The sequence below is a fragment of the Xenopus laevis genome, chromosome 8L (genome assembly GCF_017654675.1).
Source record: "Xenopus laevis strain J_2021 chromosome 8L, Xenopus_laevis_v10.1, whole genome shotgun sequence".
Classification (NCBI taxonomy): Eukaryota; Metazoa; Chordata; class Amphibia; order Anura; family Pipidae; genus Xenopus; species Xenopus laevis.
This window is the reverse complement of record NC_054385.1, coordinates 87,049,554-87,068,220: the sequence shown is the minus strand read 5'-3', so window position 1 is coordinate 87,068,220 and position 18,667 is coordinate 87,049,554. Positions and strand designations below refer to the sequence as shown.

The following is an 18,667-nucleotide window of genomic DNA, read 5'->3' as shown; positions in this document are numbered from 1 at the left end:
GAACATTGTTATGGTTATACCCCCAAATAGCACACCAGTTTACTAACCCCACCTTTTTTCCATGGTTGGAATAGCAGAATTAGATGCATAAATTGCACTAGTATTTTATGACAGACACAGTGGCCCAGACCATTTTAATTCCTCTTAAAGCACAGTCATACAAATGCCTTTGTTAGCATTATAACAGTCCTCCTCTTCATCACCCAATTTATTCGTGTTTCCAGATTCATGCATAGGAGGAGGGTGATTTTTTTGTTTTTGTTTTGGGAGGCGAGTTAAAGGCATGTTCTCTACTGTTTGTTTCAGTCAATTTGCATTACAAGTCAGTGCACAAATAAGTTTAAAGGAACAGTAACACCAGCTGTTGCCCTGCACTGGTAAAACTGGCTTGTTTGCTTCAACCACTACTATAGTTTATATAAACAAGCTGCTGTGTGGCCATGGGGGCAGCCATTTATTCATAGGATACACAGTAGATAACAGATAAGTTCTGAAGAATCCCATTGTAGGCTACAGAGCTTATGTTATGAATGGCTACCCCCATGGCTACATAGCAGCTTGTTTATATAACCCGTTGGTAGAGTTTCTGAAGCAAACTAAACAGATTTACAAATGCAGCACAACAGTTCATTATATTTTCATTAATTTAAAACTTTCATTTTTTGGCATTCTGGTTCCTTTAAGTCCCAGTAAAGCTGCATGGCGATTGGATAAACTAGAGGGTCGGACATTTGAATAACCCCTCCAGCCTATCCAATCCCCATAGTTATCAGGACTAGCAATGCAAAGTTGAGGGGAAAGAAGACGCAGGCACTTGAGTTCCCGCCCTCCATAGCCAATGCTGTTGCTGCTAGCTGACAGTAAAGGGGGGCGACTATTCCACGTAAGCACAGATGTCCTAAAATGCTTTCCGTACAGCACACCGGCCCCCCTAGACCCCTGATCACCGAGAGACCGCTATTCTCCACTGATGACGGTCCTGTCAGTAAATGACAAAACTATACTATCAGTGCGCCAAAGCAATGTCTAACATACAGCTACTTATATACCTCACACAAATAAACTTCTCGTATACAGTACGAGCCCCTTCCCTTTCCTGAAAATAACCTCGCCCACTGATCACGTGACTGCTGCGTCTCGCTTCCTGTCACCCACTCCAGTCTAACATTTATGGTGTGGAGAAGGGACCGGAAGAGGTGAAGAGAGTTGCAGAATTTGCTGCCCATTCTTGGTCCTGGCACGCGTGGAGCTGGCGAGATGAAGAATTATTTTTTCTGAGACAGCTGTATGTATGAAAGGGCTTTGTGAGCAAAGGGAATACTTCTAGTTCTACCCGGAGAAGTAATTGCTTTCACTGAACATTAAATAAACTCCCTTTAAAAATTGCCACCCTTCTTTACCTGTCAGTTTTGGTTCTGTCAGTGAAAGAACTTATATTATATATGGTATACTTAAATTTCACTGCTGGAGATTGTGCCTGTACTACAGTATAACACAGCTGCTTTCCCTGCTTCCCTGAGTTACAGCACTATTCTCATAATCATTTCATTTTGCCACTTTTTTTTTAAAGGCTTTCAAGCTTGGAACATCCATTGGGACAGTATTTATGCTGATATTATCTGCGCAACCGCTGCTGGAACAGAAAAAAAGGTTAATAGATGTTATTTAATGTCATTGTCTTGCTGCACAAGTTCAGTACCGAGGAGGAAACTGTGGAAACGAGTCTCTGCTTTCCTGCCAGTGTCGCTCAAGGATTGCCTGTAACTACATTCATGTACCATATGAAGTGTTACTGGAATGTGTAACCTCTCCACTTGAACTGACTCAATGAATGGGAGTGGTGGCTACATTCAATGGTTGCAACCATAACCATTAAATAAGCAGAGATTTTGGGCTTAAATAACCCTATTTTACATTACTTTCAATTATCAGTTAATAAACGGTTATGTATTCATTATAAGATCCTGCAGAATTAAAAAGTTACAAAGCAATCTTGGTTATCTTTACCACACCCACCCTACGTATCACCAGAGGATTCATCACAGAGACTGTTTTTTTTTTAAGGCACAAAATCACAATAACCGATCAACCAAATCATATCTTCCTTCAAAACTGAGCCTTACAGCAGTGGATCACATCAAAATACTGCAAAATAAATCTGCAACGGTTTATTGGACTGTCTAACCATACCTGTGTCATGGCACCCCTGCTATTTTTCTCCTTGGGACTGATACTCTGCTCCTCAGAAGTAATGGCGAAAAAAGGGGATGTGATAGAAATCACAGACAGCAACTGGAATGATGTCTTGGAGGGGGAGTGGATGATCAAATTGTAAGTATGCTAAAGTGTAATCCACATGCTGTGGGTCCGTAATTGTGAGACATGACCAACCTGGGGTGTTGTAGCACCGCAGTCTGCAGTCATTAACTATAGTTTGCGCCTATATAGTTGGCATACCCATAATTAGATGACTTATTATGCACATGGATGTAACGTATGATCAGCTAGCACATCCACCAATCCTGCATCTCACACTTATGCAGAATCAGCGAGCTAGGGCTGTTACTCATTATGCGAATGCATGTGCCCCTATCTGCACCAGGAACTCTCTCCCATAGCAGGCAGTGCAGTGCTTGCAAAATGAGTTTTATTCACAAAGTACCAACAGCTCTATTTCCCTGAACCACAAGTGTGGAAACAATTTGTGCATGTTGCTTTTTAAGTGGCTGGCTAACCTACAGACATAATGGGAGGGTATTAAATGTTGCTGTTTACTCTGGGTGGTCAGTTAGTACCAGTTGCAGTGAACTATGCGTGATAGAATGAGGGCATGGATTAGTAATTCTGGTTAATTAGTAAAAATAGCAACAGATTAGATTTTCACCTTTAAGTTAACTTTTAGTATGTTATAGAATGGCCAGTTCTAAGCAGCTTTTGAGTTGGTCTTCGTTATTTATTTTGTGTCGTTTTTTTAATTATTTGCCTTTTTCTTCTGACACATCCCAGCTTTCAAATGGGGGTCACAATCCCCCCGAAACGTTGATCTTGTTGGTGGCACAATAAAAGGGGATATTCCTCGAATGCTAAAAAACTGAGTGTGTGCGGATCCGGTTACTTCTTTACACGGTCACATCTATAAAACCAGGGGTCCCCAACATTTTTGTACTTGTGAGCTACATTCAAATGTAAAACGAGTTGAGCAGCAACACAAGCATGAAACAAGTTCCTGGGGTTGCCAAATAAGGGTTGTAATTTGCTATTTGGTAGCCCTATGTGAACTAGCAGCATACAGGAGACTGTTTGGCAGAAAACTTTGATTTTATGCAACCAAAACTTGCCTCCATGCCAGGAATTAAAAAAATAAGCACCTGCTTTGACGCAACTGGGAGCAACATCTAAGGGGTTGGTGAGCAACATGTTGCTTGCGAGCCACTGGTTGGGGATCACTGTATAAAACAAATGCTTTGTAATGCTACAAATCTATTGTTATTGCTACTTTTTATTATTTAGCTTTCTATTCAGACCATGTCTTATTCATTTTCCAGTCTCTTAGTCAAATCAATGCATGGTTGGACCCTAACAACCAGATTGCTGACATTTCAAACTGAAGATCTGCTGAATTAAAAGCTCCAAACTCAAGAACCACAAATAATAAAAAATGAAAACCAATTGCATCACACTAAAACACTAGCTTATAGATAGAAAGATAAAAGTGGCTATGCATAGAGCTATACATAGAGCATCTTATTGGCCACACCAATATCTGGCCTAAAATTGGCCAAATATCTTTTTAGACAGTCTGGAATGTCCAGTTTGGTGAGGACCACTTTGGAGCATTGATGGATTACAGTTCTGACAGGTCTTTTTAGGCTTGCAGTATAATTTTGCCATTTTTTAGCCAGTGCGTCAGTAGAAAGATCCATGCTGTTAGAGCTCTGATCAGAAAGGTACCCATTGTGGGTCAGTGATACTAATGTGCCTGTGCCTTTAGAATAAAAAAATATTTTGTAATCTTAATCAAATCTGTAGTATAAATTCTGGGTATATTATGTTTTAATATCTCCGGGCCCTATAATCTTAGTAAGACAGACAAATATAAGTATAATATTTTATGGACAGATTTGTCTGCAGCATTTAGGCTCTTCCTCACAGACATTGCAGTACTGTGACAATTTGATATTCCTGTAAAATAATATGCTCACATATAAAAGAATAGATTAATTCTGAAGGAATCCTATACTTCCAGTTTCCATTGTTAGAGATAGACAGCACTGGGTGTTAGCCAGAGTAAGCATAGGTGGTGCCCTTATAGAACTGGTGGCACCTGTTGCAGGATTCTTACTCTGATTTCTGCCTACCAGTTGATAAACTCACCTCCTGCTATCTCTTATTGCCTTCCCACGAAGCAGAAATCATGACAATTTGTTTAAGTAGGGCCACTTTGGGTGACTTAATCTCTAATTGGCACTCCAATCCAGGCTGAAAAAGTATTTCAGCACAAGACAATACTTCTTTTCCATCTCTCCCTTGTGTATACCCCATTGCATGATCACTTGCACACTCACTCACACCCTTTCACCCCCCTTCACTAGTTAGTTCTCTGTGTTGGTGTTGGTATAGTATTCCTCACCTCTTGCACCTTACTTCTGACCCTGCTCCTATTCATGTTTCAGTTTCTTTATTAAATCACTACCTTGTTGCTAGGGTATAGATAGCTGCCACACAGTGGCTGAAATTCCAAGTTGGCGAGCTGCAAAAAGCGAAATAATTAAAAATGAAGAACAATTGAAAATTTTCCACAATATCATCTTCTTCATACTAAAATTCCTTTAATTGGTGCACTATGCTTTTTAAAAAGGCCTATATTTACACTTTCTGTCTTCAGTTTGAATTACAAATCACTTATTTTCCCCCTACCAGCACTCACCATAAGTTAACATTTTACATTTCACTTTTCAACTGCAGGCATTTTAAAACTTTGGGCATGGCTATACTAATGCTAATTGACAGTAGTACCTATTTAAGCACCATTTCCTTTCTACTTAAGTACCATTCCTTATATGCCAGGCATATATTGCATCTGATATTTGCCCTCTAAGTATATTCCCTTCCAGCTGCCATTTACTTTCTAAATGTCATTGTTCTAATTTATAGCTATGCCCCTTGGTGTCCTGCTTGTCATAATCTGCAGCCTGAGTGGAATGAATTTGCAGACTGGGGAGAAGACCTTAATGTGAATATCGCCAAAGTGGATGTTACAGCCCAGCCAGGTAACGCTTTCAATTGCATTGTGTTTTCTTTCTCAGAAATGCCTGAAGATGCTTGGTCATCTGAGTCTGCTTTTTTCTGTCCTCCCTTACTAACTACAATAGGTCCAGACTTATTGAACTACTGACAAATATTTAAATTATATTAGTAGTAAAGGCAAATTCTTGGAAGCATGCTGTCTGGTGCAGACTGGTCATCTGACTGGTCATCCCATTGAATCATCAGTCACATAATTGAAATGGCATGCAGTTTTTATGTCCAACAACTGAAACCAAGTTGTAGAGCAAAGTATCTTATCCAATATAGGATCCAATTTGCTGCTTGCCCCTAAAACACCTTGCTAAGCTTATCCATTCAACTACCTAGGGATAAGTAGGAATATAGTGCCTTTTGCACCAGTTGAATTGGAGCAAACCTGGTTTGAAAGGACCATTAAACTCGCATAAGCATTCATTTGCAGGTGAGGAAGCAACTATTCAGGTAATTATGTAGCAGTAGATGCAATGAGACCTTTCTTGTTACGACTAAATTATGAGCTCCAGTGCTTGTAGTTGATAATACCAGTGGAGACTGATCAAGCAGAGGCATTAGCAGCTCTGCTATAATATGAGTGCTGCCTAGATTTTAGCTAAGAACTACTATGTTGTGGCCCAGGGATCACCTTCTGACTTGCCTTGGTCTGCTCCCTGCCTCCTGAACACAGCAGTCACATTGCCTATAGCAACTTGCTTTTTATTGCTTCAGGCTCTGTTTTTTCAGTTGAGTTGTTGTCACAGCTTTGGTAAAACATTCAATAGTATGCATGTTAATTGTGTAGCTTTTTTTAGTTTGGAAATGATCCACGTCTTTTATTATTACAAGGTGAGCAAACAATTTAGCTTCAGGACGCAGACTTCACAACTCTGCTATCATGGAAGTAGTATCCTAGATTGGACCTTAAATATTCAAGGCATCAAGAAGGAACACTTAATATTAAACAACCAAGGTCTAAGCTACAATGCAGCATAACAATGTTTAAATTCATACTTCATTGCTGTTAACTTATACATGTTTACTGCTTGTAATGTTTTTAAATGTGTCTTTTGATCAGGGTCAAAGTGCTGTTCCTGGTTTGGAAATAGAAGGCAGATTGTTGAACTGTTTGGACAACATTGCCCCAATAAATGACTATGTTTAATTTGCCTTTCATCTCTTGTAAAAACTGTGCTGTACTTTTATAAATGGTGTCACACTTGCAGTAATAAAACAACTTCTCTCTTGTTGTTAGGACTGAGTGGCAGATTTATCATTACAGCACTGCCAACAATATACCAGTAAGTACTGATCTATATAGCTGGAAGACAATTCAAGATCTTTTTAAAACTAAAAGGATGTTAGAATGCAAACTCTTGTGTGGAAAATGTTCTGTGACATGTACACATGTCTAAAATTTATTTATATATTTAACTTTTCATAAAGTATTAATATATAATACAGGTATGGGACTTATTATCCAAAATGCTCGGGACCTGGGGCATTCCAAATAATGGATATTTCTGTAATTTGGATCTTCATACCTTAAGACTACTAGAAACATGTAAAGATTAAATAAACCCAATATGCCGGGTTTGCTTCCAAAAAGGATGAATTATATCTTAATTTGGATCAAGTACAAGGTACTGTTTTATTATTACAGAGAAAAAGGAAATCATTTTTAAATATTTGGATTATTTTATTATAATGGAGTCTATGGAAGACGGCCTTTCCGTATTCGAAACTTCATGGATAACGGTTTCCGGATAACGGATTTCATACCTGTACTAAGTTTGGTCTTCTGAGGTAAAGCAATGTTCCCAGACCACAATAATGAATTTTCTACAATGATTACTTTGCTGGAAAGGTTATCCAAAATGTGCAAAATCTGATATAGTTATCGAGTTTATCACACCACCATCTCGTGTTATCACTAGAGAGTGTCTCAGCTGACACTGGCTCATGCAGGCATGCAGTGCACTGATTACAAAAAAAGTCTTAAATTTTTTGTAGTCTGCTTGAAGGATCCCTAACAGGTACTGCCTTCATTACATCATTTTTAAATAGTAGGTTAGTAGTAGGGTAATATTGTGAGAAATGATGGACTGTACTGCTCTAAGATGAGCACAATGTAACTGCTGATCGTACGGTACTGTAATTACATTTGTCATTTAGATATCCTAGATTTTCCAGTATCGGTAGTTACCCATACTGGTAAAAGGGCCAGATAGCTTCTGTAACTATACATATTTCTTCTGTATATATTCCTCTTTGCTGCAGTTTTAATTTTATCTCCATGCATACATTCTTTAAAATGTCTCTACCACTGTCCTGAATTTGCTTTCTTTGTTTTATTGCTTTGTAGCTGCAAAGATGGAGTTTTCAGAAAGTACCAAGGATCTAGATCACACAAGGACTTTATCAATTTTATCAGTGAAAAGGAATGGGAAACCATAGAACCTGTATCATCCTGGGCTGGCCCAAGTTCATTTTTGTACGTATTACACTTTTTTTTTATTTTGTAAGTTTTTTTGCTTTTGCATATTTGAAAGGTGAGCATTTTGCAGTTATGCTAAAAAGTACTATAATACATAAACTGGGGCTTATATGACCCCAAATTAACTAGGGGAGCAATATATTTGTCTGTCTGTGTGGTGGTAGGAAAGAAGTAATTAAGGATCTGGAGAAACCCTTCCTACACCTTGCCAGTAGCAGTCCAGCAGTTTTTCACTCCCTCCTGACACTTTTCCACTAATGCCTCTGCCCTGTTCCACATTTCATCCATGAAAAAAAATAAAGGCACCATACCGTATTTAAAAACAAACAAAAAACTAATTATAAGTAGCTTCTCTTCTTTCACTCTAAGAGAGAAAAACATGTCTGTTGTCTGCTTTATGTTCGGCATTGCAGAACCTTGGTTTGATGGCTTGCATAGTGAATTTTTATTTTTTTTGCTTCATTTGTTTTTTAAAGAGATGAAAGCACAGTTCACTAATAATTATATAATAGAACAGTACATTGTGCTTGATCCAAGCTAATATATAATAAGTCCTTATTGGTTTTACTTAATGTAAATGATTTTAGTAGACTTAAGGTATGAAGGACCAAATTATGAAAATAACCTCACCTGGAAAACCCCAGGTTCCGAGCATTCTGGATAACATGTCCCATACCTGTACCAAAACATTGGTCCTCACTCCATCTTCTACTTAAATACCAGGTTGCAAAATATCAACTTGCCTTTATAATGCTGCTCTTGAATGCCAAACTTCTTCCAATTTAGGCAAGTAAGTGGCTGCCATCTTTAATAGCTCCTCCTTCCTTCTCCAAATGTGTAAATTAATGTAATTGCATTTAGTTGGAAACCAGACAGTTGTTCCTATTGGAACCACAAATAAAGCAGGAGGGTTGGAATTGGTAAGCGATGATTCTTGGTAAGATTTTGTGACCCGCATGTCACCTTTCCAGGATAAAATCTGTATTGTAATATACGTTGTTATTGTTGGAGGAATGCTAAAGAAGATTTGCTACATAAGACTCTTACATTGACATGTTTTTAAAAGCTTGTTTAACTGTTAGTGTATTATGTCCCATCTAATAATTTGGTATAGTATATAGCTTATGCCAAGTTTCCAGCAGGACTGAGTCACTTTCTGAATCTTCTTCAAAAAATGGAGCAAACGTAAAACAATACTGACTGCTACGGAGTATATCCCTTAAAAACCATATTCTAAGCTAAAGTGTTTGGTTGTAGGCATACACCTTTTAAGACCTACACTTCTGAAAGCATACACTTCTAAAATAATACATAGTGTATCTTTCGTTGTACAAATATTCATGCGAATGTGTCCAGTTAAAGCAAAGAACTTGTTAACACATATTCATATATTCCTTGTGTTTTTTCTATAGGATGAGTGGCATGTCTGCATTGTTCCAGCTATCCATGTGGATCAGGGTATGTGAAACACAAGCTGTGTTTTTGTGTAGACTGTAAAAACTGTTTTTGTAAAGGCAGATATACGCCAAAGGTTTGCCTGCTACTGACAAGATTGGAGGGGGTGGTAAAAGGCTAATTTTGTTTCATTCTTATGATATTAGTGTGTCCCCTCCCCATATATCTCGCCTTCATCTTCTTGTTTATTCTTCTTGTTAATTGAACTATGTTTGTGTCTTTACATTAGGGATACACTAATTCCCTATTTTTCAAGGTTTGTCCGCATATACAATCTTTTAGGATTTGACCAAATCCTAAACTGAAATCCCAAACTGAATCCAAGCTCTAATTTGCATATGTACATTAGGAAATGGAAGGAGGAAAGATTGAGTTTGATCCCCTAGTCTTTTTGTTTTAAAGGGAATGTCAACACAAATGTTAAATTGCTTATAAGTCTGTTAATCAGCTGGCATGTCTTACGTTATATCAACAGTCTGAGCCACCAGGGCAGAGAATAGAAAGGGACAAACACTGCTTTCAATAGCAATACATGTACAAATAACTTAAAAACCATAGAAAATGTGTAATGAATGTATATTCCAATGTTGTTTAGAATTAGGTTTTCTATTATAAGGTAAAAAAATATTAAGTGGGGCTGCAACAGAAAAAGAGTGCTGTGGTCATAAAATGCTCCTACATCCAGCTGTCAATTCCCTCCCCTATATGATGGCATAAAGATAACATATGAGTCTGTTAATATCAAATTAACCCTCACATTTTTCTATGTTTCATAATTATGCCACCTTCTATTTTGTTGCAAGATCCACATACAGCTAGCCCCCATGCATGTATTTTGTCTTAATTGTTACTACTGTAATCCCTGACTGTACAGCAGTGTGTAAATGTTTGCATTCAGCCAGTATAAACGATTTTTTACAGCAATGCCACAATTATTTTGTTGAAGACCTGTCCATTCCTGTGTGGGGATCTTACATTATATTTGGATTGATGACCCTATTTCTAGGTCTATTTTTGGGTTTGGTAAGTGGAAAACTCATTGTATTCTGGAGACATTTTTGTTATGTTTGTCATGGTTTACTGTATATGCCTTTGCCCTTTGCTTACATCGTATTGGTTTTACAACCAGCCAATCAGATTTGTTTTAATTGTGTTTGCACTAGAATAAAGTTAATTGCTGATGGCTGTGGGTTCCCAAACAGCAAGTTTTTGTAAAGGAGGCCTAGTGTTTTGTGGCTTGTACATATAAATTAACATTAGCCCTGGTTGTGTGTTCCTAATGAACCAATGGGCCAAGTGGAGTCATTGAAATCAAAGGCCTGATTCAATACTTTAGCTAATTCAGGACCTTGCTGACTGTCTTGTACCTTGGTGTTTACAGACACGTTATTTGCTTTGTGTTTTAAAAACACATTTAGTAAAAAGGCCAAATTAGAATTACTGCAGTAACATTTGCGTGTATGGAAACCACTCAAATGTTTCATTATTGTTCCTTCTACTGTCTGAGCATAGTTAATCATTGAATGGTTGCTATGGGTTACTGCCCATGTGTAAATTTGCCAGTAAATAAGCCCATATTTAGCTCACATTCTTGAAATATACGTCACACTTCTTATGAAAATTAGCAATTTGGGGTAAAACAACTGCTTGCAAATGTCATTTTCTATGGGGGGTAACTATATCTTCCACCAGTTCATAGTGACAACTTTCCTATTATATATGTTTTTTTATTTTGTGTACAGATAGTTTTATATGACAAAGTATTCATATGCTTTAACTTTTATTTACCATAGCTATTTGTTTATTTCAGATTTTGGTGTTTGTGGCAGACTTCCTCTGTCCATCCAAAAGGCACAGACCCCAAGAATACCAATATATTAGTGAGTGAACCTTTTTGTTAATGATTAATTAATATGCACATCATATGACATCTATATACAGAAATGTTTACTTTGCTTCTCTAATGGATTTCTAAAGGCAGCCATACATGGTCTAATCCGGTATGCTCTCTATCTAATTAGTGCAGGGGCAAATGTACAGAGAGTGTACCATGAACCAAACCTATTATGGCTGCCTTCCTATTGTTCTGACCGTTCATGCAAAGCACAAAAAACATTTAAATAGCAGGAAGTGAAGAGCTGCTGCCAATGCATGGTGCTTCAGCGGATTCATTTTCAAAGGTGCCCAACTCCTAAACCGACTGATATCTATAGTACATGGATATTGGTTGGGATCATTGGGCCAACATATACGTACCAATGTTCATAACTTAATGCAATATTATTCACACATATACGGCCAGCTATAGTCTTGCATTTTCTGTCTTTTTATATAGCCGTAATTGTTCTTTTCTACTTCCAGATAACTTGTCCATTTAGGCTGATGTTATACCTAAAGACTGGTTTATGTAAAGACTGTCGTCAGCTTATCTGACGATGTATGGTGCCCTTAGGAGGGTCAGCTCGTCGGATATCTGGCTGAAATTTAGGCAGATATCTATCAGGCAGGTGTGAAAATCTGCTCTTTGACAGGGTCTCCATTGGACCTGTATTATGATCAAGTTGTTGGCTACTGAACAAACGAATGATCAGTCTGTTTTGATCTAATGCATGGGTGGCCAAATTGAACCAAGATCTGCTTATTTGTCAAGCAGATCTCACTCTGTATGGCTAGCTTAACTTTACTTGAGGCTAGTGATACAGAAGGCCAGAGTCAATTCCATGAATCTGGCATTTGATTGCTGCCATTTTCATTTTCTTTAGAAAACCTGCCTACTGAACCTGCTGACCGGAAGAAACTGGAAGATGAAGAAAAGGAAGAAGAAGTAAACGACTTTGAAAATGGCAAGCTTGAAGACAAAGAAGCAAGTGATGTCCCTCAGGACAAGCTAAGGAAACGTACTGCCAAGTCTTGATGTTTATGGGGTTTCTTCTTTTATGGTGTGTACTTACATAGGCAAGAATATCCTTTGTTTTAAGTCACTTGAAATTTCATCTGACTGTGTATTCTTTACATGTCCTACAGATAGGGCAAATTTTATTTTGTTATTGCTTGGCTCACACGGTGCACCCAGTGTAACACAGCACAATATGATGCAGAGCTAATTTTTCTGGAAAAATATTTGATTTAGATCATAACATGGTGGGGGTGTGGTGATCAATTATTACCAATATGACAGGTATATTAACAGAAGCAATGCTCTATTAATAAGGTAAAACTAAGCAAAAGGTCCAAGGATACGGCTAAGATCATACTTTCATGTATTCCATGCAGGTATTCCATGAGCAGATTATGTTTTCTTAAAGGTAGTCTTTTTTCGGCATTCATCGTAGGAAAGCTCAGTGGCTCACTTAAAAAAAACTCATCTGTTCAAGAAAATTTTCCATTTCCAGCCATAGGCCAAGACTCTAGAATGGCCACAGAAATGACTGACTTTGTAATCATGGGCAAGTCATCTTGTGAGAAGCTTAGGATTTCGCAGTCAGCTGTGCTGCACATTACAATTGTCTGAGGTACAAATGTTATACTTTTGTCACTTTTCGTTACTAGGTCAGAACAGATGTCACAGATCCTTGCACTCCATACACAGAAACAATTCATTATGACCGCTTTCAAGAATTCTGCCTGTTCTCCAATTTATTCCAACTCCCTACAGTAATTTAGGTATGATATCCTTCTCATTGTGGTGCATTAATGCAATCTTCCCCTGTTTTCCTTGCATGAAATCACTGATTTAATAAAGGAAATGGGCTTTGCAAAGATTACTGTTACTAACGTATTTTCCATACAGTTATTGTAATTACAATACCTGTAACACCTTAGGGGCATCAAGATGCATTATAAGTACTAATGCTTTAAAGCATAAATATGGTTTGGGTTAAAATCAAATTGTTGGCCAAAAAAGAATTTTCCCAGGCAATGAAAAACTGCAATAATAATGTATGAATAGATGTACAGTAGGTGAAGAGAGCCAATGGAGTTTAGGGGGCTTTACTTGAGTTGCTTTTTACAGCTTTACAGAACAGAGGGAACAGCAAAGCTGCATCATGACTACCTGCAAACTGCTGAAATGTGATGTCAGAGTAGCTTAATTATAAGACTACCAGGTGTTGGACAGTTGTTACAGGGTATGCACAGACGTTCTTTTACTTTATTATTGATAGCACTGTAGACCATTAACAATGCAAAATAGTTAATAATTCTTGTCGTCTTTTTGTTTTTACCTTCTGAAGAGCCAAATAACGCATATGGGATCCAGTGTTGAATTTGCGTTGTATAATGATACCATATAACAGTTTTCATTTAGATTCTGGTTTTGGGGAAAATTTGTATAAGTTCAGGAAACACTTTTTGCAAAGCTAAACTGCACAGTCTTTGTAAATCAGTTTGCTTGAAAATATGGGATCCAGTGTTGAATTTGCGTTGTATAATGATACCATATAACAGCTTTCATTTAGATTCTGGTTTTGGGGAAAATTAGTATAATTTCAGGAAACACTTTTTGCAAAGCTAAACTGCACAGTCTTTGTAAATCAGTTTGCTTGAAAATATATGTTGTATTTTTGTAACATGCTGCAATGAATAAACTGTTTTTGCTTTCTTGGTGAATTAAATTTTTAGATACACAAGTGTTTCAGTTTGTCAGTATAAATTCTGTAACGAAAGTATAAATGAATGAAGGGTTATGGGTGTTTTGTGTCTTTATAAAGATATGGAGATACAGGATGCATAGCTGTTTTATGAATATTGCACTAGCTGTGGCCTGGGTCTGTAGACATGGATAGTGGATACATATTTTCTCTCCTATATCTTAATTTTAAGGGACAGTATACACCCCTTTTTAACATGAGCTCAGTGAATAGGGCTTGTGATGAACATACTGTTTGGCTATAGAAAAATCTATGTTTCTGTTATTTCTGGCACTAAAATAAGTTTCACTTTAGCACTTATTGTCACTTCCTGGAGGAGAAGGTGCTAAAATGAATTACCAGTCCACTCAGAAGCCCTCTGGTAGTGAGCTGCTCAAAGGCTGTAGTTTAGAAAGGGGTGGGTTTTATTGTTCAACAGCACAGCTTTTTAAGGAGAACTAAACCCTGAAAATGAATATGGCTAAAAATACTATATTTTTATAAAAATGACCTTATTGCACCAGCCTAACGTTTCAGCTTCTCAATAGCAGCAATGATCCAGAAATACAAACTTGTCACAGGGGGTCACCATCTTGGAATGTGTCTGTGACACTCGCATGCTCAGTGGGCTCTGCGTAGCTGTTAAGAAGCAAAGTTTAAGGGTCGTCATGAATTTTCAAACAGAAAATAAGATTTTCTTGTAATATAAGTTGATTAAATTCTGATGCTAGCTGCACTGGTCTCTGTGCTGCCATGTAGTAATTATCTGTATTAAAATGACTAAATAGCCGTAAATTACTATATTCGTATTCTATGTGTACTGTATATTGTGAGCGGGTCCCTAAGCTCAGTAAGTGACAGCAGCACAGAGCATGTGCAGTGAATCAGCAGAAAAGAAGATATGGAGCTACTGGGGCATATTTGGAGGCTTAGATCTCTAAAGGACTTTGGTTGCCTTGGGCGGGTACAAAAGCCTAAAACGTAATATATAACATTTCTAGCTACTTCTTTAGTTAGGCTTAAGTTCTCCTTTAAACTATAGCCTTGTTTATACTGGGAGAGTGGCCTGTCACTGAAAAAATCCAATTTATACTTTATATACTTAAAGGATGACCACATCTAGTAACCCATAGCTGTCACATGTAACTGCTACCTGCTGATTGGCTGCTATGAGTTAGATAAGAAGCAAACATTTTATTACATTAACACCATAGAATCTAATTGCCTATAATGAGAATCCTCCATCAGCATGTGTCTGGAGCAGGGAGGAAAGCAAATGGCAGGGAGAAAACGTTGCAAACATTGACATGACATTCTTTAAATAAGGACATTGCCCTGTTAGAAATCTTTCTCAAGACCCCTGTGCTGCAAAGCAACAATACCAACCACTGTGTTCAGACCTTAAAGTCAAAAGCAACCCTGGTGAAATAGCATCTTTTATGCGATAAAGTTTTATAGCATCTTTTCCTGAGCCTCTATTCTGAATGTTATGTATTCACATAGCACAATGATCAGCAGTTGCATATCCAGAATTAAAAGTTGGAGCAGAATTCTGCACTGCTGCGTGCCTCAATAGTGCTGCCGAGAAACGTTCCTAATAGAGCAAAATCAAAGAGCAAACCCCCAAGTTCATATTGCTAAAGCATTTATTTTGAAATGTTTTAAATGTTGTTGCAATTTGAAATGACAGATTTACTGTTATGTGTTTAGAATTTTTCATCAGGCTTTACTTGCACAAGTGCTGAATGTAGCTGGAAGAATGTCAGCTCTTACCCAGTGGTAAAAAAAAAAGCAGATTTGCCATTAGATAATCTAAATAAAAAAAAACAAAGTGAAAAACTGTCGATTTCCATGTCCATTAAACTGCTTTACTATATGCGTAGCCATCATTATAAAACGGAAGACTTGAAGCTGTTCCTTTTATATTTAATATGTACTTGCAATGTTAATTTCAGCCACAAGATGACAGCAATATCCTGCAAGAAATACTGAAGCTGGTGATGCTAAGCATCATTTGAATTTGTATAAACTGAAGCCTCCAATCCTATCCCTGAATTTGCTGCTATGGGGGTAACACTTACCCATAGGGTTGCCACCTTTTTTGGAAAAAAATACCGGCCTTCCTGTATATTTCGATTTGTTTCCCCTATTAATAACATTGGGGTCCAGCATCATTTGTACCGGTCAGGCCGGGAAAATACTGGCCAGGTGGCAACCCTATCTACCCAGCTTTCAACAAATTGCACCATACCCACTGGGGCATACATACATTGGAAGATATGACTAATCGGGGGGCCCTGTTACCCAGAGACCAGATCAGGCACACATTCTCATATCTGCAATTCCAACAGGCCTTTCGGCAGCAATTCCAATAGACTATAGTGCTCACCAGTTGAAACTACTGTCCGAAACCCCTCCTCTAAAAGGCTGATCAACATAATATACTTTCTACTCCTCTCTACCCTCCGACCTCCCTGTCATAGGTCACATAGCTTTGTGTCATGTGACCTAGAAACATTAGTCATTAGAAACATTTTTTATTTTGCACAGCCTATCTATTTACCCTTTTTTTATTTTTACACTGAACTGTTCCTTTAAATTTAATTCCTTTAATTCTGGATAACAGATCCTATAAATGTATTGGTTTACATTTATAGGACCTGTTATCCAGAATGTTTGGGACCTGGGGTTTTCCAGATAAGGGGTCTTTCCATAATTTTGATCTCCATTCCATGGCTACTTAATAATTTACTTATTAAATAAACCCAACGGAATTGGTTTGCCTCCAATAAGTATTCATTATATCTTAGTTTGGATCAAGTACAAGGTGCTGTTTTATTATTACAGAGAAAAAGGAAATAATTTTCAAAAATGTAAGTTATATATTATAATAATGGATGAGGGATATGCTTCCGTTAATTCAGAGCTATCTGGTTAACGGTTTTCATGATAATGGATCCCATACTTGTAATAGTATCCCTTTAATGAAAGTGTGTGTAACCTTTTATTTAAAAGGGGTTTGTGTCAGTGCTAGCATTCCATGCAACAAGTGTTGGGACTAGTCCTGACATGGTGAGGCCTGTGCAACACAAGGATTGGGCCTGACTGCAGTCTTCATATCAATAACCAGTTACAGTTTCTACACCACTATCCTTTAATATAGAATATTTCATTGCTATAACACCTCTTAAAAGTGATATGTTCTGTTTCAAAATAGCCAACTGCTTGCCTGTTCCTGTACTGAGTTATGAAACCCACATTTAAAGGGCATATGTATACTAACCTGTATAACTAAATGTATGATTGCTGAGTGGGATCTTCTGAGCACTTCTGCACATTTACATTATCTGTTTTTTTAGATTACACACTATTGCCAAATTAAACTGTTCATGTGTAAGTGTAAGGGGCCCATTTACTTAGTTTGAATGAAAGAATAGAAGAAAAAAAACTTCGAATTTCGAATGATTTTTTTGGCTACTTTCGAATGGGCTACTTCGACCTTCGACTATGACTTTGAATCGAACGATTCGAACTAAAAATCGTTTGACTATTCGACCATTCGATAGACTAGACTTTGACCCCCTAGTTCGATACCTAAAAGCTACCGAAGTCAATGTTAGCCTATGGGGAAGGTCCCCATAGGCTTTCTAAGTATTTTTTGGTCAAACAAAAATCGTTCGATCGATGGATTAAAATCCTTCGAATCGAACGATTAGCGCTAAATCCTTCGACTTCGATATTCGAAGTCAAAGGATTTAACTTCGACAGTTGAATATTGAGGGTTAATTAACCCTCGATATTCGACCATAAGTAAATTTGCCCCCAAAAGTAGTGCCCTAGCTCTCCTGTCCGGGCATCATTTAATTTCTCCTGGTGCTTCTCTGCTCCATGAGACCGCATTGATAGAGCTAATCATCAACCCATGGATTCTCAACCAGGACATGACTCACTGTTGTTTAACTCACTTGCTCACCCTGTGTCTTACACACCAACCTTAGATTTTACGTTTGAACAAGAGAAGGGTCTCTGCCTGAAAGAGTGTGTGTATATGGTGCTGCACAATTCACAATTTTCAGTGCATTCATATACATCCAGCTTATTCAAAAGGTACCTAGGTGGTCTATATTTTATCAATCTATACTTTTATATTTAACATGGCTTTACGGCTAAAATCAGAACCACGGACTCTTCTCTAAACAGAAATCTGATTTTAAGAAAGGCACTTCAAATTATAAGAGAATTTGTTGCATAAGCAGGATGTAACAAAAAAGAAAGAAACTGCAGGTATGGAACTTAATTGGTCAATTCTTTAGGGTCTCTGGATTTGCTTTCCATTCGGGTGGCCCTAATTTGTATAACCCTGTAGTCACATCATGTGGAAGTGCTAATCAATGTGAATCACAGTGCTTGCTAACAGTAATCCTTATGGACATGAAGCCTGACTGCATTTCTATAACACACTGCCAGCTGTCCAGCAGCCGCCCGCACATTGATCTCAGATAACCTCCTGCTCACCAGGATGTGTTTGTGCATTGATCTCACACTGACTTGCCAGGGATTGTTGTGAGGTTCTGACAGCTCTGCATACTTTAAACCTAAAAATGAGCATACTCAGCATTGCTTCATTTATTTATTATGTTTTATTCATATAGTGTAGACACATTTTCATTTTTGATCTTTGTCAGTCCCTGCCCCAGTGGAGCTCACAATCTAAGGTTCCTATCACATTATATACAGTAGGGTCAATTTCATCAGCAGCCAATTAACCTGCCTGTATGTTTATGGAGCGTGGGAAGAAAAATGGAGG

General features: G+C 37.8%; 1 protein-coding gene across 3 annotated transcripts; it reads left to right on the top strand.

Annotated features, from left to right (window-relative positions):
- The first annotated feature begins 936 nt into the window (after positions 1 to 936).
- Positions 937 to 13,857, top strand: tmx1.L (thioredoxin-related transmembrane protein 1 L homeolog). 3 transcript variants are annotated; one of them, XM_018228543.2, is made up of 10 exons: positions 937 to 1,285; positions 1,571 to 2,331; positions 5,155 to 5,270; positions 6,536 to 6,581; positions 7,646 to 7,774; positions 9,190 to 9,235; positions 10,154 to 10,255; positions 11,043 to 11,112; positions 11,995 to 12,171; positions 12,782 to 13,831. In XM_018228543.2, the coding sequence occupies exons 2-9, from the start codon at positions 2,198 to 2,200 to the stop codon at positions 12,144 to 12,146; spliced, it is 795 nt and encodes a 264-aa protein (XP_018084032.1). In that variant the 5' UTR covers positions 937 to 1,285; positions 1,571 to 2,197; the 3' UTR covers positions 12,147 to 12,171; positions 12,782 to 13,831. The 3 variants fall into 3 exon arrangements, with proteins under 3 accessions (XP_018084032.1, XP_018084033.1, NP_001121246.1); XM_018228544.2 differs by having other exon boundaries at positions 937 to 1,341; NM_001127774.1 differs by lacking the exon at positions 937 to 1,285 and having other exon boundaries at positions 1,795 to 2,331; positions 12,782 to 13,857.
- The last annotated feature ends 4,810 nt before the right edge of the window (positions 13,858 to 18,667 follow it).